A 22,672-nucleotide genomic window follows, 5' to 3' on the forward strand; every position below is an offset into this window, starting at 1 on the left:
CATATAAACACAGAAATAATATATTGATTATGCGAGTCCCAAGGCGCCCCTGTTGGATTTAAAATCTAAATTAAGGGAAAGCATAAAGCGCTGCTGGACTGAGTAAGCGAGGAGGAAATAGAGAGGAGGTGGCAATATGGAAGTGGCAATCTGGCACAAGGGCAGTGCGGGAGGTGTTTCCTAATAGGGAAGAACTGGTGAAAAGGGTAAATGGGAGGGGGCATAGAGGGGCACAGAGGAGTCTAAGAAATGGCTTTGGGTGATTTATCGGAGAGACAGCGTCACCACCGTCCAGTCCAGTCGGTGATGGGACTTACTGGCTAAACTGAGCAGCAGCAAAGGATCCTGCGGTGGCTGATGGACTCTGGTGTCCTGAGATGGGTTTTTTTGGCTGTTCCTTCCCCGCCAGCATCTTGGAACTCTGTTCCAGCTTCTGCCTCATTTGAAAGCTTCTGGATTTTTTTTTTTTCAAACGGCAACTGGACTTCCTTTGTTTTTGCTTGGAGAGGTTTTCGGGGCTTTTTTTCATCCAAGAGGCTTCTTCAGTTCTGATTGAGGAATCCTGAACTCCCCACCATTCAGTTAGAATTGAAGAAGCTCCTTGGATGAGAAGCGAAACATCTTCAATGAAAAAGAAAGGGAGTCCAGTTGCCGTTTGAAAAAAATATCCAGATGAAGTATGTAAGTCTTAAGTGCCCTTGCTGTTGCTAAGTATCCGGAAGGTTCCACCTGGAGAGTCTGCTTTACCAACCATCCTGGGCCCCTTTTCAGTGCCGGCTTCTCTTCTGTCTGCATGCAGCTCGTCCTCCCAGGGAGATGTCCGCCCTTTTCTGACCCCTTCCCGCCTTCCTGCCTCCCTTCCTCAGGCCTGCCGGGACTTCCTGGATCTTGCAGAGGCCCACAGCAGAAAGTGGCAGCGGGCCCTTCAACACGAATGTGAGCAGCGCATCCGCCTGGAGGAGACCATTGAGCAGTTGGCCAAGCAGCACAACCACCTAGAACGGGCTTGTCGGGGAGCGCCCAGCCTCTCCGCGAACCCCACTGCTCACGCCTCCCGAGGTGAGTGGCCCAGAATAGAACAGAATAGAAAATAAGGTATGGTGTATGGAATGGAATGGAATGGAATGGAATGGAATGGGATGGGATGGGATGGGATGGGATGGGATGGGATGGGATGGGATGGAATGGAATAGAATAGAATAGAATAGAATAGAATAGAATAGAATAGAATAGAATAGAATAGAATAGAATAGCTGGAAGGGACCTTGGAGGTCTTCTAGTCCAGCCCCCTGCAGCGATTTGCTTAATAACCAGCATTTGGCGATGATGCTGTTCAGCTCTTGTTTTGTGGCCCAGAAAGCCCAAATGGTAAACATACACTTATGGTGTCTGAGATCCAATGGGAAACCAATAGCCACCCAGCTTTCTCCCTTCCGTTTGGCACCTCAGGTGCCCAGATGTGGCAAGGGCTGAGGTCTGGGTTCTCCGTCTCTCCCAGCAGGAAGCGTGCAGAGTGGAAAAGGAGACGCCAGTGATGAAGATGAGGAGACGGAGTACTTTGATGCTATGGAAGACGCTCATGCTTTCATCACAGTAGCCGCGGAGTCACCAAAACATCACCGGTAGGTGGGAGCCGTTGTCTGTGGTCTGAGCGAGGGATTCTCAACCGTGGCGGCTTCAAAGATGGGAGGCCTTCAACTCCCAGAATTCCCCAGCCCAGCATCTCATCCTGCATTCTGGAGATAAGAGAGGGACGGGAGAGTTTAGCCTAAAATGTATAAATAAAATAATGGAACTATTTTTTGTTTTGTTTTTTTAAAGGAACTACTGCCCACCTTATATCACTACCCATCTCCTGAACCCCTGATTCTTCCAAAGTCACATTTTTTTTCTAACCCTGCTTATGGTCCCCTGGTTCCCTCCTCTCCCCAACCTCACCTGGTTGACACCTCCCCACACCCCCACACTGCAGGGAAGGTTGCCCACCTGCCCATTGGTTTCCTAGACCCAGAGCTTGGAGAAACTGGGCGGGGTCAGAATGCCAGGTGGTGCATTTGCATATTGGAACCCCACCCCTGTTTGTGATCTTCTCCGTGGCCCCACTTGACGGGCCCTGCTGGGGCAGCCTGGCCAGGCTGGCCAGCGCATCAGGAGACCATGCCCCATCGCTTTTGGCATTGCCATTGTCACTTTTGTGTCCCCCACAGACGCACCAGCAGCAACATTAGCGTGGGCAGCGAGGGTCGTTCAGACGATTGGACCTTGGGCGGCAGTGTGAGTATCAGCCACCCCTGGGAGGAGCAGTCAGGAGTTTGGTTTCTGTCTCTGCATGATAGTTTTGGCTGCAGCTTGACCACCTCCAGGCTGGGCTGCTGGGAGAAGCGGCCTCCTAGTTCTCGTTCTGGATTGTGTGATTGTGTGTGTTTGGGGCTGGGGAAGATAACGTGCAGTTAATGTGTCTCAAGTCTATGGGAACCCCATTGCATCCTCTGCGAAGTTTGCCTTGCTCTGCTTGCTTCTGAGTATGGTTGCCGTGCTCCCCTTCCTTAGTTCACTGTTTGATTCTGTCGTTTAACCTTCTGTGTGTGGTTAGATTCGTGTATGTGAAGCCGTGATGTGAATTGTTGTGGTTTGGCTTAGGGCTAGCTTGTTGAGTGAGGTCCACTCTTTACCATTTCTCAATCTTGGTTTACAGTCTGGCATAAATTGGGATCTCCTTCAGTTATGGATTAACTCAAGTCCACCATTAAATAAACCGACTTAACCTATTTGAAGATTCTCAGCCCTCCAGGTTATTGTTGTCCCAAAGATGCTTTGTTTCAAAAGGAAACTGGACTTTCTTTGTTTTCTCTTGAAGACGTTTCCCTTCTCATCTAAGGAGCTTCTTCCCTTCTGATCTGCAGAAAGTCTTTAAGCAAAAACAAAGAAATTCCAGTTGCCTTTTTTTGGGGGGGGGAAACACCTTTGGTAAAGCTGGCTTAGCATATCACGGGCTCTGCTTACAAGGGTGGGTGGGGAACTGGAAATTCCACACTGAATTGTCCTTAACTTGGATTTGATCCCTTCCAGGTGTTTGAGGCCTCCACTCATACTGGCCTCAGTGCTTCAAGCAAGCATGGTGTCACCCACAAGAAGAGGCGCACTGAAATTCCAGACAAGCCCAACTACAGCCTTAACCTCTGGAGCATAATGAAGAATTGCATCGGTAAAGAACTGTCCAAGATCCCTATGCCTGTAAGTGGTTTCCTCCACTTTTAATTTTCCCTTTAAATGAGGTTTAGAGTTTAGCCTTGGGTGTGAAACTGGCCAGCTGTGTAAGAGAAAGGCATGCACTTCCCTTTCCAAACAGTCTTTTCTCCTCAAGCACCCAGCAATAGGACTCCAGATCTCTTTTTTCCCAAGAGTTCCCATATTGCAACCCGTAAATAATCCCCATATCCAGTATCTCTGCTTGGCAGCCCAGTAAAAGAGCAGCAGGGCAGCTGCCAAACCAAACTGTTAAATCTGCCAGTGCGAGGCTCATGGCAGCCTCCTGATTAAGGGAGCCACACTGGGAAGCATCGGAAATCGTAATCGCCCTTTGACGTGACATTAAATCTTTCTGGTCTGCCAGGAACTTTTTGTGCAGACGACAAAAGCTTCAGCGGTCAGCACACACATCTCTTTTGTGCAAGCATATTTATTTTCAGGGCTTGTCTGTCTCCCAAGTGACCTTGTTGGTCAGTGTAATTCAGCTGTGACCGGTGGCTCCACTTTTCATCCACCGTCTGGGCTCTTTTATCCCCTGTACAGAGGGGTTTTGTAGTACAGGAGGTCCTCAACTTACCACCACAATGGAGCCTGCCGTGTATGTTGCTAAGTGAGAAATTGGACAAGTGAGTCTTCCTTGCCCCACTTCGTGACTTTTCTCGCCACTTTTGTTCCACAAATCGCTGCAGTTGTTAAATTAGTCACTTGGTTGTTAAGTGAATCTGGTTTCCCCTTATCGGAAGGTCATCAGACGGGGTCATGTGACCCCGGGACACTGCAAAAACTGTCATAAATGTGAGTCATCTGTCAAGCATCCGAATCTAAATCACGTGACCACGGGCGGCTCTGTGAAGCCCCCCAGGGCTGCCACTCCCCCTAACCCCCCTTGCCTGCTCCCCTCTCCCTGCAGATCAACTTCAACGAGCCCCTCTCGATGCTGCAGAGGCTGACCGAAGACCTGGAGTATCACGAGCTACTGGACCGAGCGGTCAGGTGTGAGAACGCCATTGAGCAGATGTGCTTCGTGGCGGCCTTTTCCGTGTCTTCCTACTCAACCACCGTCCAGCGGACCGCCAAGCCCTTCAACCCGCTCCTGGGCGAGACCTTCGAACTGGACCGCCTGGACGAGCTTGGCTTCCGCTCGCTCTCTGAGCAGGTGAGCCAAAGAACCGGTGGGGGGGGGAGGAGGCGGGGGAGGGCCAGGTGCTGTAGGGTTTGGGTCCAGGCTGCCAGCTCAGAGGGGCTGGACTCCGCAGATGCCTGCAAAAAGAGACTCCTTCCTTATTTCCCCATTTCCTCCACCTGCTGACCTTATGACTAAAATCCAATTATTCAATCAGGATCCCATCTTTCCAATTGTGGCAGATTTAATCCTATGTTGTGTGGGAGGATAAGAAGAGACTCACTGGGGTTTGGGGCAGTGATTGAATCTCTTGAGTGACGGTCTATGCCGTGTCTTCATGCTGCTATTGGCACCTGTAACCGCTTGTTCCATTTCAAGCGCTGAGAAGAAGAGCAGGAGGGGTCTCCAACTGGCCTGTTTTAGCTAGTCCTTGACTTAACGACCGCAATGGAGTCCCAAATTTCTGTTATTAAATGAGACATTTGTTCAGTGAGTTTTGCCCCGTTTTACGATCCTCCCACCAGCAGTTCACCTCCCGGTGACCCTCTCCTGATGTAAACTCCCCATCACAAGACTCTCACTGATGACGTACACCTGAGCCCTTACCATATCCATCAGAAGACCCTCCCTTGAACACCCACACCTGAAGCCCTTATAAACAGAACACCGAGACTGACGTCCCCTCAACTCCGCTGAAGGGGTTACCCACCCTGGTACCGAAATGCTTGGAAACCAGCCCGCAAGCTCGGAGAATGGACCTTCGCCCTCATCCTACACCCAAGCTACAGCTATGCGCCACTATTTCAATCTGGGATCCTTGTTAATCTTCCCCTCCGAGACGTCTCCATAAATCTTGCTAAAGAGCACTTCGAGGATCCTGCTTCGAGAATTGCCTACAAGGTGTGTTTCTTCTCCTCCAGGTGAGCCATCACCCCCCAGCAGCAGCTCACCATGTGTACTCCAGGCGTGGCTGGACGTTGTGGCAGGAGATCACCATTGCCAGCAAATTCCGTGGCAAATACCTTTCCATCTTGCCACTGGGTGAGTAAAAAGTGAAAGAAAAGTAACTCATGACCGTTTTTCATAATAACACCAGATCTCTCGGCTGTCTTGATAGTCGAGATGCTTTCCGGAGCAGGATGGAGCAGGTGCCGCCCGATTCTCTGGGGCTGGGCAGTTTATGCCACAGTGTTATTCCTTGCTTTCTCCTTTCTTTCTTTTTATAATAATTTTTCTTAAAGTTTAAAAACGCTAAGATTAAAAATAAAACTAACATAAACAAGGAAAAAGAAGAAAAAAGAAAAACTCTTCATCCTCCTTTATCAATTAACAAATAATGAAGCCTCGTCCTGCCATCCGAATCGGCAAAAATCCAATAAGAGTTACAGAGATAATCCTTTCTGTATAGAGAGATTTATATTCTAACCGTAAGGTTACTTTTCTGCCGCAGGCACCATCCACCTCGAATTCCACTCCAGCGGCAATCACTATATCTGGCAAAAAGTGACATCCACAGTTCACAATATTATTGTGGGAAAACTCTGGATTGACCAGGTAAGGATGGACGGGCCTCATCCTGCAGCATTGCTAAAATCACTTGGTGAATAAAGAGATACGTCAGTGATGTCAGTGATTTTTTTTTAAATTTGAATTAAATAAGAAAGAAAGGAAACCATTTTTCCTGATTTCTTGATTCTGGTTTCTGTCAGTATGGATAATTAACCCCTTGGGCAAATTCTCTTTCTTTTGTGCAGTCTGGTGACATAGAAATCCTCAACCACAAATCAAAAGACAAATGCCAGCTGAAATTCACACCCTACAGTTACTTCTCCAGAGACATCCCCCGGAAGGTAACTGTCAAGAATGAAACCTTGGCAGCCTATTTGTTTCTTCTTGCCATTAGAGTTGGAGGAGGGCAGGGGGAGGGGGAAGTGTTGCTTTAAAAGTGTTTAGATGGAGAAATGGAAATTTGTCAAATCTGCTGACTACTGGGAAAGCCTGAGGCATTTCCAAGGACACTGAAGCAGGTGTGGAAGAAAAGCAGACAGTTCCAGTAACAAAGGGAAATAGTTTATAGGGACTATGTGAAAGGGCAGGAGCTGGATTTGGCTGTAAATACTTTGAGCCCAGATATGGCTGTTGCAATAACAAATCAACTCGGCACAGCTGGCTGGGGAATTCTGGGAGTTAAAGTCCACTCACCTTCCAGCTGCCGAGGTTAAGATACCCTGTGTTATCCCATCTCAGTCGAAGTCATTGTAGGCTACCCGTAGAGTTGATTTCTACCTGGTGGGGCTGACAGCCCCCCACGGACCCTCCTCTTTCTGGTTTTCCTTCCCAGGTGACGGGGGTGGTAATGGATGCCGATGGCAATGAGCACTACGTCATGTCCGGCACATGGGACGAGAAGATGGAGTGTTCCAAGATCATCGAAGCCAGCCAGGGAAACTCCATTTCGGAAGGCAAGCTTCCGAAAACGGTCTACCAGACCTTGTCCCCCAAGGTCCTGTGGAAGAAATATCCCCTCCCGTGAGTCCTCCCAACAGGCTTGGGGCTTAAGGGTTGGCCAGCTGTGGGATTGGCCATTCTGAGGCGGCGGAGAAGGCCCAGATTATTATGGGGGCTCCACGAATGTAGAGGACCAAATGCCGGCACCACGCAGGGAAGCCCCTGCCGGTGCCAGCCGCTGCTTCTCTAAGTCCAGTCCCGGCTCGTCTGTCTCCAGGGAGAATGCCGAAAATATGTACTTCTTTTCCAAACTGGCACTGACCCTCAACGAGCCAGAAGAGGGCGTTGCTCCCACGGACAGCCGCCTGAGGCCCGACCAGCGGCTGATGGAGAACGGCAAATGGGACGAGGCCAACGTGGAGAAACAACGCTTAGAAGAGAAGCAACGGGCCGTGCGCCGGCAGCGGGAAGTCGAGGCAGCCGAAGCGCTGGCAGAAGGTACCGGAAAGAAACCGCCCTTGAGATCAGCTGGTCTCTCGGCTGGGTTACAAGGAAGGATGTTTTTGGACTACACGTCCCATCGATCCCTCCTTATAGCCCTGGTGGCTGGGCAGGTGGGAGATGAAATCCAACATCTACAGAGGGATCCTTAAGTTTCTCTTCACACGAGGGAATATGAGGCTGGGGGGGGGAACACAAGTCATAAAAGAGCCAAGGTTCCCCACTGGCTCAGGAATTCTGGGAGTTGAAGTCCACAAGTCATACAAGAGCCAAGGTTCCCCACCCCTGTCCCAGACAGTTGGTGAGAATCTATGGGCTTTGCCGTGTCAGCACCAAAACCTGTGTGGGGCGTGTTTTTCCTGTGTTTCTCCCCTCCCCCCTGCTTTTTTTTGCAGGCAAGGACTACAAGGGCTACATCCCAATGTGGTTTGAAAGGAAGGTGGACCCGGTGACGGGGGAGCTGATGTGCGTCTACAAGGGCGGTTACTGGGAGAGCAAAGAGAAGCAGGACTGGAGCCAGTGTCCCAGCATCTTCTGAGCTGAGCTCGTGGGCGCCGGGCGCGAAGCCTCTGCATCCGTGGCAGGACGGAAGGGCCGGTAGCTGAGCCCCTCTGGGTGGTCTCCTGCCCTCCCCCCTCCCACCTCCCCAGCCACTTTTCGGAGAAACATGCAGAGATTCAAATAAATCCCGAATTGAAAACAAAACAAAACAAAACAAAAAAAATGCAAGCGAAGAAAAACAAACAAACAAAGAGTAAGACAAGACAAACCAAACAGGGATTCCAAAAGCTATTTTTATGCACTAATAAAATGGCATATGATTTTTTTAAGTGACTTTTTTAAGCTTACCAGTTAGGATTTGAGACACAATGGGGTGGGGTGTTTTTTTGTTTGTTTGTTTGTTTGTTTGCTAGGGTTTTTTTTCCCCTCTTTTTTTTTTTTTTTTTTTAAACCTGCCTCTGGGGTGGCAGTTAACTTCGCTTTCAAGGCCTCGGTTTCACTAACCAAGGCTCTGAGTTCCAAAGATGCATCTCTTTTATTGGAAATGGTGAGTGTTTCAAGACTTTTTTTTCCCCCTCTGATTTCTCATTGCCACGTGGGAATGAACCCTACTTTTAATCTGCAGATAATCCCCATTCCCCCAAGTTTCAGGCAGCTCCATATACCCTCTTGGGGGATCCTCGAAATTCTCTAGGGTGGAGTGGGGGGCCAATCTTCTTTCTTTAGCTCTTTGGAAGAAGTCTGTCCTTCTTCTCCAGGGTAGGGAGGGATTCAAACCCTGATTCTGTCCAGGGTTGAGTTTTCTTTGCAGCCCCCAGTCTGGAAATGTGGTGGAGAGTGATCTGACGTTTGATTTTGAAGATGTATTAAACACGACGATGGAGAAATTGTTCTTTACCCTCCTAGGCCAGCTGTGTTTCCCGGAAGGATTTTTAAGATTTTCTCTTTGTTTTTCAACATTTGGAGAACAGGGAAGGCAGCCACAGCAAAACCTTGGCTTCTCCGACCTTCCGGTTGCTTTTTTCCTTCATTTGCTTTGGACAGCTCTGCTCGGGAGCTTAGGCGAGGATCAAACACTCAGCATTCCCCCCATTCGGTTGAATCATGGCCTGTTTTCGCCTTTCGGGCAAAGCTGGTTAGTTTGCTGTCCTGCTAGCCAGGTCCCCATCACTAACACAGGATATTTGTTGGGTTTAGAGCATTGCAGGCTGGATGAATGCTCAGCCCGCTCTGGGATGCCCTGGGCAAAAATCACCTTTGCAACACAGCTGGCTCCATGTGTGCAGAAAGCACATCTGTGCCTGCACGCACGCACAAACAGAGAACCGTCTTGCCGTTTTAAGATTTTCTTCCTCAGATGAAGGAGAGGAAACTGGCAAGGGTAGAAGATCGAAGAGGGGGCCAGCAAAATGCCCTCTTGGTTCTGGTCAGCTCAGGCATCCTGCGGTCACCAGCCTAGCTACCTCCTTAGCCAACATCCCAGGCGCAGTCGGTTACATTGAGATATGCTTCCGTTTCTCTTTCTCCACAGGAGACGTAGCTCCACCTGCTGCTCCCATGGACAGGCCTTGCTGGCATCTCTGCTGGCGGGGATTCTGGGGACTGCAGTCCCTGTCAACCTGGGGGGCACTGGCTGCTGCTGGTGATGGTAGTGGTGGTGCATTGGGACCCTTAGCACATTGCTCTCTGTGCTGGCCCTGCTCTGCCCCAGTCCAGGATGCCAGATCCAGTGATTCTCAACCTTAGCATGGCTAGCCAGGGGAATTCTGGGAGTTGAAGTCCTCCCCTCTTGTAGGTGAGGATTCCTGCCGTACTGGTTCCTCTTCCCGGTTGTCCAGCTGATCATCCCCCAGGGCCAGACTGCTTCGGGGGGTGCCCTGAACTGCTGGGGCTTGGAGAAGCCCCCCCCCCACCTTGAGCCCAACAGGACAGGCAACTAAAGAGCCCCAGCACATCCTGCCATTGTGCAGAAACAGCCCCTCCCCACCGAAGGTGGCATCTCATCAGCACTCACTGAGAAGTGGACCATTTCTCTCCTGGGGGACAAAAACAAGCAATAATGGGGGGGCTGTCCCTAAGGGGTCTTGCCTCCCCTGGCTTCCAGAGTGCTAAAGGCACGGCAAGATCCACGTGGGATAACACTGGCCAAATCCCCACATCCCCTATCCTGGAGGACCCATTACACGCTCACACATCGTAGCTAGGCCCATATACACACACAGACACATACCTTGTATACGGAATAACAATAGCGACTGAACATCAGTGTACTCTTATCGCTGATGGCAGTGTACCTTTAATCTCTATTTATTTGTTTCTAATTTATATGTATTATATATATATAATATATGTACACAAATATATATAAAATTATTTTGTTTAAATTTATATGGGTATGTAACTAGAAGAAGCAAAGAAATGAAGACGGAGTCTCTCTGTCCGAATCTTTTTATAGTACAAATGTGTTCAACACGTTTTGGATCCTTTCAGGGTACAATGGCCTCCTCCTACTCCACCCCCCCCTTTTTTTTCCTTAAGTAAAATTAAGTAGTGGGATAAGATGTACAAACTGTGCTGCATCCTATGGAATTCAGGATCCCTGCACAAAAATTGCCTGATGGATAGTGGCCAAAGTGGGGTAGTTTTGTGGGGTGTCATTTGTTCCAAAACCAAAGTCAGAACAAATTTGGTGGGCCAAACTTCTACAACTTCAGCCAGTTCAAAAGATACGGACTTCAACTCCCAGAATTCTCCAGCTGGGGACTTCTGGGAGTTTGAAGTCCATACCTCTTGAAGTTATTGAGGTTGAAGAATGTTGCTGTAGACAAAATTTGATTCTAAGGTTATGCTCTCCAGAAGAAACAACTTGGTGTTCTCTGAATGTGTTGAGCTCCTTGTGTTTCCCTGGCATCAACCGGAACTCCGGCTGGGAACGATGGAAGCTGGTAGGGTAGGCCAACACATCTGGAAAGCATCAGCTTGAGGATGGTGTCAGATTCCTGAAGACCTTCATAAAACCCAGGCTGGAGTTTTTCCAAGCCAGGGTTTGCTTGAAAACCTTTGTGCATTCGCTTGCAACGGTGAAAAAAAGGTTGTGTGGATGGCTCACCAACAGCAAGTGCCACCTGCAATAGCAAAAGCAGATTGGAAGCAGATTGTAAACTTTACTTAAATTTATGTGCTCCTGGGAAGTTTTTCTCTTTAAAAAAAAGGGGGGGAGATCCTGGGGGTGGAAATGAAGAATGATGGCACAAAAAAGAAATTTTCCTGATATGTTTGAACTGTATGTGTGCCAAAGTCTCTTAATTTAGGGAAGAAATCATTTCTTTAGTTTCTTTAAAGCTCTTATTTCCTGGTTTAAAATGCAGCCTTGCTGTGGGTGCTCCCATCACTGGAGGCTTTTAAGAAGAGACTGGACAGCCATTTGTCCAAGATGGTAGGGTCTCCTGCTTGAACAGAGGGTTGGACTAGAAGACCTCCAAGGTCCCTTCCAACTCTGCCATTCTGTTACTCTGTTATTCTGCTTGTCTCTGGGTTTTAATCTGTGTTCCGTAAAATGACAACACCCAATCCTTTAGCCCAATGTTTTTCAACCTTGATAACTTTTTAAGATGTGTGGATTTCAACGCCCGACATTGGCTAGGGAGTTTTGGGCGTTGAAGGCCCCCAGATCATAAAGTGGCCAAGGGTGAGAAACATGAACTTAACCAATTTGTCTGGAGATTATTATGGGATAGGGAACCTACATTGAAGAAACATGGATTTGGTCATTGTGTCTTCAGGTACCTGTTCCGTGTCCAGCTAGGGGCGTTTTTTTGCAACGGCCCTGCTCTCCCTCATTAGACAATGCAGCGTGTCCTGGAGTGGACACATTGCACTGGACATTCAAAGCAATTCAGGCCACGTTGCAAGGATCTCCTCTTCAACAGGATCACCTGTGTATCTCCAGCAATCCTTCCCCCCCCCCCATACACACAAATCCTCCAAAAATCAGAGCCACAAACTGTAGCATTTTTTTCCTGATCCTCTTACATTGTAAAAATCTGAGCTGATGTGATGTTTTCCTGTCTCTTTCTCTCAGTTCAGCTTTAATTATGTTAACAATAAAAGATACAGGGATTTTTGTGCTTGGCTTGTCTTTTTTAAGGCCTATTTCAGTGGAAGTAGGGTTTGTGAGAAAGGAAGTAAGAAAGCTTTCATGCCTTATTGAATATCAAATAATGCTTGGATGGATGGATAGACGGATGGATGGAAAATAAGATGGGTGAGTGGATGGATGGATGGATGGAGAATAAGATGGGTGGGTGAGTGGATGGATGGACGGACGGATGGAGAATAAGATGGGTGAGTGGATGGGTGGATGGATGGATGGAGAATGGGTAAGTGGATGGATGGATGGATGGATGGAGAATAAGATGGGTGGGTGAGTGGATGGATGGAGAATAAGATGGGTGGGTGGATGGATGGAAAATAGGTAGGTACCGTAGATGGTAGATTGTAGATAGGTAGGTAGGTGTGTATGTGAGTGGGTGGATGGATGGACGGACGACAGGTGACAGTACAAATTCATGTTTGCTGAATGCAAAGTTCCTTCCTCCACGATTTCTGCTTCCTTCAGGAATACCCCAAGATAACGTTTCCTCATCCTTCCAACTTTCCCCAAGTTCCGGAGTGTTTCTTCCAGCATCCAGTCTTGGGGAGGGGGTCCTACAGGGACCGCTCCCCCAGCAGTCACACGTGGCTTCCCGCCGCCCCTTTCCGAGAGTCCGCCGTGTGTGGTGTCCCTAGGCAACGGATGAGACTCTCCGCCAATGGGAGCGCCGGAGCTGCTCCGCGTTATAAGGTAGCTAAGCAACCCCGGCCCGGGACGTTCCAGGGCTGCAAACGAAGTTTCCACCGGGCCAAGCGGGAGGAGCCGCCCGCGCGCGGCCGAGTGGGCAGTTGGTGAGTCGCGGGAGCCTCTCGATTCTTTGCCGGGTCTCCCACTTGGGGCATTTCCCCTCTTGCGTCTCTGCCCCCTCCATCCTGAAGAAAAGTCGCGCAGCCCAGAGAATCGGATTCCACTCGCACTTGCGCTGTTAATACTCCTGCCCAGTTCTAAGTGGGAGAAAGACTGGCTGGGATACGGAATGGGGTGGCCGAAGGAAGTTGGGTCCAGCCAAAGGGCAGTTTAGGCATGAAGGCGGAGCGATCCCTGCCCCCAAAGCGGCATCTGTGCTCCTATGTACCTACTCAGGATGCCGGACTTCCTAAGATAGACTTTGCCCATTAGCTGCACCGTGTATTAGTGCCACTGGAAAGCAGCAAAAGTTCGCTTTGGCCATGGAGTGATCTTCTGGATTCTGGCAGCCCAGAACAGATAACCGTGGCGACCAAAACTGGATGCTGTATTCCACCTGTGGCCTTGCCAACACATTGTAAAGGGGTATTAACCCTTCAAGTGATCGTGATTCTATCCCTCTGTTAATGCAGCCTAGGATTGCATTGGCTTTTGGGGCTGCTGCCGCACACGGCTGGCTCCTGTTTAAGGGATCGTCCGCTAGGGCTCTGAGGTCCCTCTCGCAGTTACTCTTTTTGAGCCAGGTTTTCTGCTTCCTCAGAAGTGATGAGAGAGACAGCTGTCCCTCTGGTAAAGAGGTTGCACCCTTGCACCAAGGGTCACTGCGATTTCCTGCTGGATTGCATCGACGCTCAGCTCAACCCCATGCAGGTAGGTCAGCCACACCTTGCTGTCTGTGCCTCAGGATCGGACACCTAGGTTGGCCAGGGGAGACAGCTGGCCAGGGGAGACAGCTTTGCCCATTGCACTCCAACTGGTCTTTGAAAGGTTTAGGCAAAGAGTCCTTCCTAGAACTTGGAATGCAAAAGTCTCAGAGTCATATCTGCTCAAGGAAGGCCTGTCTTGCCCACCTCACTCCAAGCTTGCAGAGCTGAGTCTCTGCCCAGCTAATGCCAGGAAATTAAATCAAGCTAGATGGAGGAACGTGCATTTCTTTGTTGGGTCTGCATCACAGGATGAAAAGACCTGAAGGGGCCTTGGAGATCATCTAAGCCAACCCCTGCCTAGGGCATCCCTAACAATTTCGCCATCCTAGGGTTTGGGTTTAAAAATGTGCTAAGCCATAGAGCATCTAAGCATGACTGTAAAATAGGCTACAGTTTTCTATAGTCACAGAGCACCCAAAGACATAAAAACCATTGTTTAAAATTTGCGAATAGATTATTTTTGTTTTTTATAATAGATTGTGAATACTGCTGATGTGTTGGGTGTGTGCTGTCCAGATGTTTTGGACCTTATCAGCCACAGCCACCCTGTCTGCCCAAACATTTGCAGTGCACCAGGGGTTATCTACCTTAACCTTCTCTAGATCTTTCAGCTTGAAGATTCAAAGATCTCGGGCTGGAAGGGACTTCGGAGGTCTTCTAGTCCAGCCCTCTGCTCAAGCAGGAGAACCTATAGGTTCTGCAGCATCTTCTGAAATCTGTTCCTCTTGGCTGTTTCTAGCCTGTCCTCCTTGTGAAATACCCCCCTAACCTGCTACTCTTGCCTCACAGGGACCTGGACCAAGGATCAAGGGAAGCAGTTGGGATGGTCCTCTCGGCCTGGGTGAAACCGAGGCCACTTCTAGGACAGCAGATCCAGGCAGGACCAACGCAGGTGGGGATGGAGACATGTCCTCTCGGGAGATGGACCGCAGAAGGCAGCTGCTGCACCTCCCTGACTCAAAGGAGGCCCCGAGCAGATCAGACTCCGTTTGCACCGAAGACTTGGCTGCTGAGTTCCACAAAGGTTTGGTGGATCTGGGGCTGAGCTCCGGTGAGGACGAGGCTGTTTCTGGTCTCGCATTAGGCCCCAGAGATGTGAGGCCACCAACATCCAAGGCCACCGTCCTGCCTGAGATGGCTGGTCCTTGTCCACCTTTCAGATCTCTCCATCCTGCTTTGGATTCTCACAGATTGGAGCCGACAAGCAAGCGGTGGCCAGCAGAAGTGTCCAAGGAGAAAAGGAGCCAAGAATTGGCTCCCCCTTCCAGAGAATGGCCACTCTGGGGTCTTCCTCGAGATGGACTCAAGAACATGGCACCTCTTACTCAACACAGAGTCAAGAACTGCTCAGCCAAGAGCTCCAGTGGAACGGATGCAGGAAGGGGAGGCCAACCGTGGAAGAGGAGTCTTCATGCCAGACTCCAGAGCTCGAGAGAAGAAGGGGGAAAAGTGGATTCCAGGAAAAGTGAATTCCTGGGATTAGAGCGAGGAGGAAAAGGACTAGAGCAATCTTCTGAACAGAGGCAGAGCTTCAATAGAAGCTCAAAGCACTGGTTGATCGTTGGAGAGCCTCAGTCATCCTGGCAAAGGGCCAGAAGAACCACATCAAACATTCGAGTCCCACCGAGGAGAGCAGAGGTCAGCCATTCTGAGAAGACTTCCTCCTACTTCAATTTCTCCTCCTCCTCCTCATTCTCCTCCCAGCATGCGGCTGTGGAGCTGGAAACATTTCAGGAAGCCTTACGGGAGCGCCAGGAGCTGGCAAGGAGGCTGGAGTTGCAAATGGAAGAACATCAGGAGAAAGTGGAAAAGGCCAGGTATTAATCCATCAATATTTACTATAAGTGTAGGACAACCCCGAGGCAGATATTTGAGATCCATTGCCAAAATGACAATGTGGTAAACATGGCTGGGGCTGGACTACAAGACCTCCAAGGTCCCTTCCAACCATTTATTTTACTATTCTGTTAATGTCCTTCCGTCCTGCTGCAGGGCTGATCTGGGGCTGCTGGAATATAAGCAGGAGACCTGCCTGAAGGAAGTCATGGAACTGGAGCAAGAACTGAGCATGCTCAGGTGGCAGGGCAGGCAGTACGGGGCTGTGCAGGTGGAGGTGAGGAAGGATGCACACCTGGGGGGGGATTTCTCTCTTCCCTTCAGCCAGAAACATCCCCTGCCACTACTTTTAAGAGAGGACTATCAGAGGGGAGCATCCACAAGCTGCAGGGTCCCCCAGGTCCCTTTTTTTTTCAATCCATAGAAAACGTTTCCTCAGATCACCTTTCAACTTGGAGTGTCAAATATTCTGACACTGGCGAGTCACTTCTCTTCCCCTGAATGAAATAAGAATAGAATAGAATAGAATAGAATAGAATAGAATAGAATAGAATAGAATAGAATAGAATAGAATAGAATAGAATAGAATAGAAGTCGCAGCCACTCATCCTGCTTTGATTTATTTAGGATAAATTTCGTCGTCTACTTTTCTGTAAACAAAAATCTTAGGTCTCTCGACTGGTCAGTGAACGAGAAGAGTTGAAGGACCAAGTCCGCTGCTTAGAGGACCAGCTCTCTTCTCTGAAGCTCCAGCTGAAGAGTTCTAGAACCTTGTTGTCCTCCATGGAGGAAATGGCCAGTGAGAAGACCAAGCAGCTCCAGGAGGTAAGAAGATCCCACTGGAGACCCCCCACTTGGAATGATTGACAGCCCTCCAAAATACTAACCGTCAATTTCAGATGTGGGGAGGAAAATTGGTTGCTTAGAGCTGGTTGTTACCCAGGGTTTTTATGAACTGGGAGTGAGCTCAACAACAAGAGGACCTGACCTTGTTTGCAGGGTGGATCTCAGATCTAGAAGCAGAACGGAGGATTTTGGTTTTGCAGGCTCTGCTGTCCAAAAAGGACCTGGAAATAGCAAGGATGCACAAGACCCTGTCAGTCTTGGAGGCGGAAAAGGGGGCCCTGGACGGTATTGTCAGGAGCCTAAAAGAGGAACACCAGCAACAGATGAAGCAGCTCCAGCAGGAGGCCTTCCAGGAAAAGGTTCTCTTTATCCTTCCTTGGCCATGCATTTATTCTTTCTTAGCAAGGATGGGGGTTCCTGGCTTCCTTTCTGCTTTGCTAAAGGTCCTAGAATTGGGCAGAGCTTCGTATCCAAAGGTTTGGGAGACATTAAAGGGGATGTAGGTAGAGTGAATGCGTAAGTAATTTTTTTTTCCCTTTTGTTTTTCTTCGTGCCAGGAGAAAGAGCTCTGCAAGCTAAGGGAAGAGATGCAGCTGGAGAAGAAGCAGGCTTTACAAGAGGTATCCATGTGGGATCTTGCGTCTCTGGGAATTGTGAGAGGTTGTGGAGAGGCTGGGAAAGGGATGGAAGCCAGAGAGGAGATCGGCCCTCAAAAGACAGAAGGGAAGTTCTTGGCAGCTGACCTCATAAAGAGTGGCCGAGCCGATTTTAATTTTTTCTCCTTCTTTTTTTCAGTGTGCTGAAAGTTCAGAAGAGGCTAAAGCCAGTGCTCTCCGGGAACAAGCTGACACCTTCCAGAAGGAAATTGAAGATCTACAAAAGATCATAAAGGTAGATGAATAGAATAGAATAGAATAGAATAGAATAGAATAGAATAGAATAGAATAGAATAGAATAGAATAAGAATAGAATAGAATAGAATAGAATAGAATAGAATAGAATAGAATAGAATAGAATAGAATAGAATAGAATAGAATAGAATAGGAGCAAAATAGAATAGAACAGAACGGAACAGAACAGAACAGAATAGAATAGAATAGGATGGGACCTTGGAGATCCTCTAGTCCAAGGAGTAGAAATAAAAAAAGGGAAATAACTATGATTAAGCTGAGAGAAAGGAAAAGGGCGATATTTGAGAAGTAAGGGCAATCGGCAATGTAATTTGGAAAGATTAATATTAATTGACCAGAACAGAGCTGGGAGCCCAGCCGTTCTCTTCGCATCTTCGCGGGGGAATCTGAACCACTTCAGCAAAGCATATTAGGTGCATAATGTAGCCATTATGTTTTCTTAACCTGGATTGAACCTGTTGTCTGAATCCAGCCAGGGTAGCTTTTTTCCCCCCTTTCCTTTCCATCCAGGAGCGAGAAGCAGAAGCCATCCGGCAGCAGGAAGCCTTGCAGCAGCAGGCAGCGGCCCTGAAGGTGGAGGCCAAGGAGATGGTAGGTCGGCTCCTGGTCTGTGTCCCCACTTTCTTCCTCATCAGCCCCTTTGGTCACAGAATCTCTGCTCTTCTCTGCACTCTTTCCAGAGTCTCAGCATCTTTTTTACATTGTGATGATGACCAAAACTGGACGCAGCATTCCACTTCTAGCCCAGCATATTTCAGCCTTGGCTGCTGGCTGGGGAATTCTGGGAATTGACGTCCACCCATCTTAAAGTCACCAAGGCTGGAAGACTCTTCAGCCCATCCTGGGCCCCACCTTATGCGACTGATTTGCTGCCCCCTTGTGTGTCCTTCCCAGGTGCAGAACTCACTGGTCCAGGAGCAGAAGAAATGGGAAGCCCATGCCCAGGCAGCGCTCCAGATGCAGTGGGAGGCCCTGCGGGAACAGGATCGGAAGAGGCGGGTGGATCTCCAGAGAGCCCTGGAGAAAGAAAGGAAACTCAGCAGTGCTTTGCGGGATGCAGAGGCTGACCTCCGTCGGGTGAGCTACCAAAGTTTCATTCTTGACAGTTTGCATTCTGGGAAGAAGAGGGTCACACAACTCTGGAAGAGGCTGCCTGAACGGCTCCTTTAATAATAAAAAAAAAATGTTGGGAGTTCAGCCTTACTCATTTTGGGCTAGTAGTCCTTCTTAATTTTTCCACCTATGTGGTGGAATCTCCAGCTAGAGTAGGGGGTGGAGTAAAGAGACCTGCGAGCTTAGAATCCCTACGGGGGAGGAAGAGACAGAGGCCAGACCCTGCTTAAGATCCTTGAATCCTTTGTTTGCTTGTTCCCAAGAGAGCATAGTTAGTCTGGCAAGATTCTTGTAAATAGGCAAACAACAATGAAGAAACTACTCTGATCAATTTATGGTTTCGTTCTGGTTCCTTGTGCCTGACACCTACTTGATGAGGACCATCCCTGATGGGGGCAGGAGGTCTGCAGTCATGGTTGCCTGAATTTGGTGGAGAACCAGGCGCCTCCCCCCTCCCTTGCCTCCTTGGGGTAGCCAGCCAAAGAGCCCATGGGACAGCAAGGCAGGAGTGAGAACAGCCCATCTGGGCATTCTGTGTTTCAGAAGATTGAAGGCTTGGAGAACCAGACCCGTTTGCTGGAGGAGGAGAAACGAGCCAGCCTGGAAGAACTCCAGGTTGGGTTGCAGAAGGAAAAAGATGAAGCTCTCCAGAGGCTGCGGGAGGAGCTGGACCAGGTGAGGCAACAACCCACCCACAAGAACAGAGCCTGTGGGTTGCAAAGAGACATTTGGCTTTGTAATGGTCCGTCTGTTTTCCCCCACTTACGTTGTTGTGACCATTTTGCCGTCCAATTTCAACAGCACGATGGGCTTCAGAATCTTCCAAAAAGGCAGTGATCCGCATTAAGGCATCTTAGAATAGAGTAGAATAACGGAGTTGGAAGGGACCTTGCAGGTCATCTAGTCCAACTCCACGCCCAAACAGGAGACCCTACATCATTTCTGACAGATGGCAGCCCAGTCTCTTCTTGAAAGCTTCCAGTGATGAAGCTCCCACAACTTCTGAAGGCAATCTGTTCCATTGGTTGATTGTCCTCACTGTCAGAAGATTTCTCCTTATTTCTAGGTTGAATCTCTCCTTGGTCAGTTTCCATCCATTGTTCTTTGTTTGGCCTTTGGGTGCTTTGTAAAACAGATTGACTCCCCCTCCTCTCTGTGACAGCCCCTCAAATATTGGAACCGTGTTATCTTGTCTCCCCTGCTCCTTCTCTTCCCTAGACTAGAATTAGATGGGTGGGGATCCTTGGAAAAAGGCAGTTGACCTGAATCCAAGGGCTTTCAAGATGACAACCAGCATTACCTCTGTTTGCGGCAGTGAGAAACCCATCTGCTGAACTTCCCTGGTTCCTGAAACAGGTTCTTGGGGTGGTGCGTGGGTGTTTCTTCTTCACCCAGGAAAGGACGCAAGAAAAAGAAGAAACAAGAGTGAAGCTACAGCAGATGGAAGAAGATCGAGAACATCTGCAAGCAGAATGCAGCCGGTTGTCCCTCCGGGAGCGGGAAGCTCAGGCCCAGGCTGAGCGGATGGATCAATTCTTGGCCACCCAGATTGTCTTAGCATGTCGGCAGCTCCAGCAGCTCCTCCCGGAGAAGGCAGTCCTGCTTCCTCACCTGCTGTACAGGTAGAATAGCGGGCAGGGCTGATCTGTGTCTGCTGTGTTTTTGTGAACTGGTTCTTTCCTTGCAAAACCGGCAACCTCCAGCCGATGGGCTGAGCCCTCTTTGCAAGGCATCAAAACTTGTGTGTAAATCACGTGACCACAGGGATGCTGCAATGGTCACAATGGTAAAAAAGGGTCCTAAGTCTCTTTTTTTGGTGCCATGGTAACCCGGAACGGTCACTAACAAACCGTTGCAGGTGGAGGACTACCTGCAGATACCCTGAAATGCTGTCATAATGTCACAACTGCAAAAAGGCCAATTCCACCATCTGCTGTTTCCTTGTTTCCCAGGGAGGGTCTTCCTCTCTCCTCCGGCGCTGCCCTCCAGGCCCTGCGAGAGGCGAGGGAGGAAATTCAGAGTTACATCCAGGACCTCAACCAGGAGCTTGAGGGGCAAAAACAGCGCATTTTCCAGATCCAGAGGGAGAAGGCGAGTGATGGTTTGGACTATCAGGCCCGAACCGAGAAAGTTATCGGTTTCCTTTATTGTTCACTCTCTTACAACGGTTCTTCTCAAGTCACGTAATCACTTGACTTTTTCCCTTCTTCAGGAGCTGGAGTTGAGGCAGCAGAAAGAGCAGCTTCGCCTGGAGAGTCAGTCAGTTCTCGAAGGCCTGAAAGAGCAGCTAGTTCACGTGAGTCCCTCTTCAAAGTCCAGCCAGTCGGAGCCGTGAGAGGCCTTTTGTCGTGGACACTACACATTCTGGCTGGAACTGAGGCTTAGCACTGAAAGTCACTTCTTGCTCATGGCCCCTTCTGATCAGACAAAATTGCCTGCAGGAACACATGGATGACATCCTCACTCTGCAGCGCAGCTGGTTGAAGGAAAGACAGGAGAAAGACAAGTCCAGGTTTTGCTCACCACAGGAAGAGGGAGTTGGCGAGCTGCATGTGGCACAGAAGAACGTAGCTTATGGAAAAGACAAAGCAGACCGTATGCCCATCAACGAACCGAAGGAGGAACTGGATCGTGAGCCAGAGAGGTGAGTGTCGCAAGAGAACTTAGATCTTAGTTGCCCAAGCCATATGGGTTGGATTCCAACTGCTAGACATTTCCATCCTCCAGATGTTTGGAAGGGAGGGTGCCATTGGCATTTATGAGAATTGTAGTCCAGCATTTGCCATTTTCCTCAAAGAATGAACTTTGCCTTGGTCTTGTAAATGCGCCCACATGGATATGTCCTTCAAGAAAAATAAATAAAACCTGGATAATTAAAACTACAGAAAAAAAAATAGTCATAAATACCTCAGTGTCAACATCCAGTTCGAGAATCCAAATAAAACTCCGGGTTAATTCTGTTTCTGAAAATCTTACTGTTTATTGAATACACTGCTTGGTTGTATCAAAGCAAAACTAACTCTGAGGTTCCCACACCAGTTCATAGACTTAAACAATCGTTTTCCCAGCCAAACCTCCAAAGTCTTAAGTAATCCATATCAACAAGTCCGCTTTGTTATGGGAACCGTCTGCTTCAAATCCACACCTGTTCTGGTGTCCTTGACAAGGCTCCAAGTTCTCAGAGTCTGCAGCTGAATTGAAGAAGTTTCATCAGATCTCTGAGAAGGAAAATTTCCCCTGATTTGAATTTCTGGATTTTTGTATCGCTTTCCTACCAAATATCATCAGAGCTTCATGCCGTTCCTTTTGATATACTACTGTGGGCTTCATTTATTTCCATAAGTAAAATCATGAAACACAGGTGCTTCCGGAATCTTGGATTACTCTCAGCAAGCAAAACCCAAAGATCTGATAAATATTTTTTCACAGATCTGTAAGTGTGTGCTCTAAATAGCGCAGCTTTCCACAGTTGTGTGCTCAATGAAGCAATGTTGGACAGAATGTGGCAGAAGATCTCTAGATGTAACGCTGGCCTTCTGTACGTGGCTTTAGGCCCTGTTGCTTTTCATGTCCTATTCACAAGGGTTGAGCTTTTCTAGCTCTAGTCAAGCTTCTAACTTTGAATGTTCACAACTGCGCGTCTCCCTTCCAGATGTTTATCCAGCAATTTCTGCAAGAATCTGGCAACTCCTGGATCAGAAGGAAGACGTTTCTCCACGGTAAAAGAGGGGGGAAGGTTCCCCGGGAGGGGAGGGGGGGTTACAAAGTCTCCTGCATTGCAAATACCCAGATGGTTTGCAGATGCCAAAATGGTTGGCCAAGGATGGGACAGAAACATTTCCAGTTACCAGAAGACCTCAAAGACTATTTGTATCAACCCTTCTGTGGCCAACTGCCCAACAGCCATGCTGGATTTAGACTTAGAGGTCTCCAAATTTCCAACCCAAACTGAAAAATGCCAAGTTGGTGATGTCCTGGAGCATGTCTCTAATCTGGAATTGGTAAGAAAACCATCGCTTCCAGCAACATCAGGCGGAGGTATCGGTGCTGGCTAATGCGCTAGGCTGCCTTCAAAGCGAACCAACCAGCAGAGAAATCCAGCTGGAAGTGGGGAAGGAAAGAGGTTGCCAAGAATGAAGGGGTTATCCAAAAGAGGGGAGGGGGGGAGAGGCGATATTCTCAGCTGAGCAAAAGGAAAAATCTGGAGCCTGGATTGCCTTTGCCCAGCCAATCAACCGATCAATTAGAATAGAGCTGGAAGGGGCCTTGGAGGTCTTCTAGTCCAGCCCCCTGCTCAAGCAAGAGACTCTATACCATTTGAGACAATTGGCCGTCCAGTCTCTTCTTAAAAACCTCCAGTGATGGAGCACCCACGACT

The 22,672-nt window shown here is 48.8% G+C and overlaps 2 protein-coding genes across 9 annotated transcripts in view; both read left to right on the top strand.

The window, feature by feature from the left end:
* OSBP2 (oxysterol binding protein 2) overlaps positions 1–11,949 on the top strand; it is a 33,100-nt gene extending 21,151 nt beyond the window's left edge. For 3 of the 5 annotated variants that reach the window (XM_039332506.1, XM_039332509.1, XM_039332511.1), the window contains 11 exons: positions 867–1,059; positions 1,499–1,622; positions 2,208–2,274; positions 3,070–3,234; positions 4,160–4,405; positions 5,293–5,413; positions 5,823–5,926; positions 6,127–6,222; positions 6,714–6,901; positions 7,098–7,318; positions 7,717–11,949. In XM_039332506.1, the coding sequence (XP_039188440.1) occupies positions 867–1,059; positions 1,499–1,622; positions 2,208–2,274; positions 3,070–3,234; positions 4,160–4,405; positions 5,293–5,413; positions 5,823–5,926; positions 6,127–6,222; positions 6,714–6,901; positions 7,098–7,318; positions 7,717–7,859 (1,668 nt within the window). In that variant the 3' untranslated portion in view covers positions 7,860–11,949. Of the gene's footprint in view, positions 1–866; positions 1,060–1,498; positions 1,623–2,207; positions 2,275–3,069; positions 3,235–4,159; positions 4,406–5,292; positions 5,414–5,822; positions 5,927–6,126; positions 6,223–6,713; positions 6,902–7,097; positions 7,319–7,716 lie in introns of those variants that run through there. The other 2 variants (XM_039332507.1, XM_039332508.1) reach the window with 2 other exon arrangements.
* Positions 11,950–12,273: 324 nt separating this feature from the next.
* LOC120303200 (calponin homology domain-containing protein DDB_G0272472-like) lies at positions 12,274–22,655 on the top strand. Of its 4 annotated transcripts, none has more exons than XM_039332502.1 (17): positions 12,274–12,766; positions 13,423–13,532; positions 14,378–15,405; positions 15,581–15,701; positions 16,094–16,249; positions 16,471–16,629; positions 16,828–16,890; positions 17,066–17,161; positions 17,692–17,772; positions 18,076–18,258; positions 18,838–18,969; positions 19,690–19,916; positions 20,247–20,385; positions 20,507–20,590; positions 20,736–20,938; positions 21,947–22,013; positions 22,085–22,655. In XM_039332502.1, exons 2-17 carry the CDS (start codon positions 13,428–13,430, stop codon positions 22,244–22,246), a joined length of 3,006 nt encoding a protein of 1,001 aa, XP_039188436.1. In that variant the 5' UTR covers positions 12,274–12,766; positions 13,423–13,427; the 3' UTR covers positions 22,247–22,655. The 4 variants fall into 4 exon arrangements, with proteins under 4 accessions (XP_039188436.1, XP_039188438.1, XP_039188437.1 ...); XM_039332504.1 differs by having other exon boundaries at positions 22,096–22,655; XM_039332503.1 differs by having other exon boundaries at positions 12,274–13,532.
* The last annotated feature ends 17 nt before the right edge of the window (positions 22,656–22,672 follow it).

The sequence above is a fragment of the Crotalus tigris genome, unplaced genomic scaffold, assembly GCF_016545835.1.
Source record: "Crotalus tigris isolate CLP2741 ecotype Arizona unplaced genomic scaffold, ASM1654583v1 scf7180000024461.5605484, whole genome shotgun sequence".
Lineage (NCBI taxonomy): Eukaryota > Metazoa > Chordata > Lepidosauria > Squamata > Viperidae > Crotalus > Crotalus tigris.

Bases quoted from the DNA above. Each gene is read 5' to 3' on its own strand.
- LOC120303200 (XM_039332503.1), top strand. From the start codon at position 13,428: ATGAGAGAGACAGCTGTCCCTCTGGTAAAGAGGTTGCACCCTTGCACC. The intron at 13,533-14,377 runs GTAGGTCAGCCA...CTTGCCTCACAG, and splicing joins CTCAGCTCAACCCCATGCAG to GGACCTGGACCAAGGATCAA. The intron at 16,891-17,065 runs GTATCCATGTGG...TCTTTTTTTCAG, and splicing joins AGAAGCAGGCTTTACAAGAG to TGTGCTGAAAGTTCAGAAGA.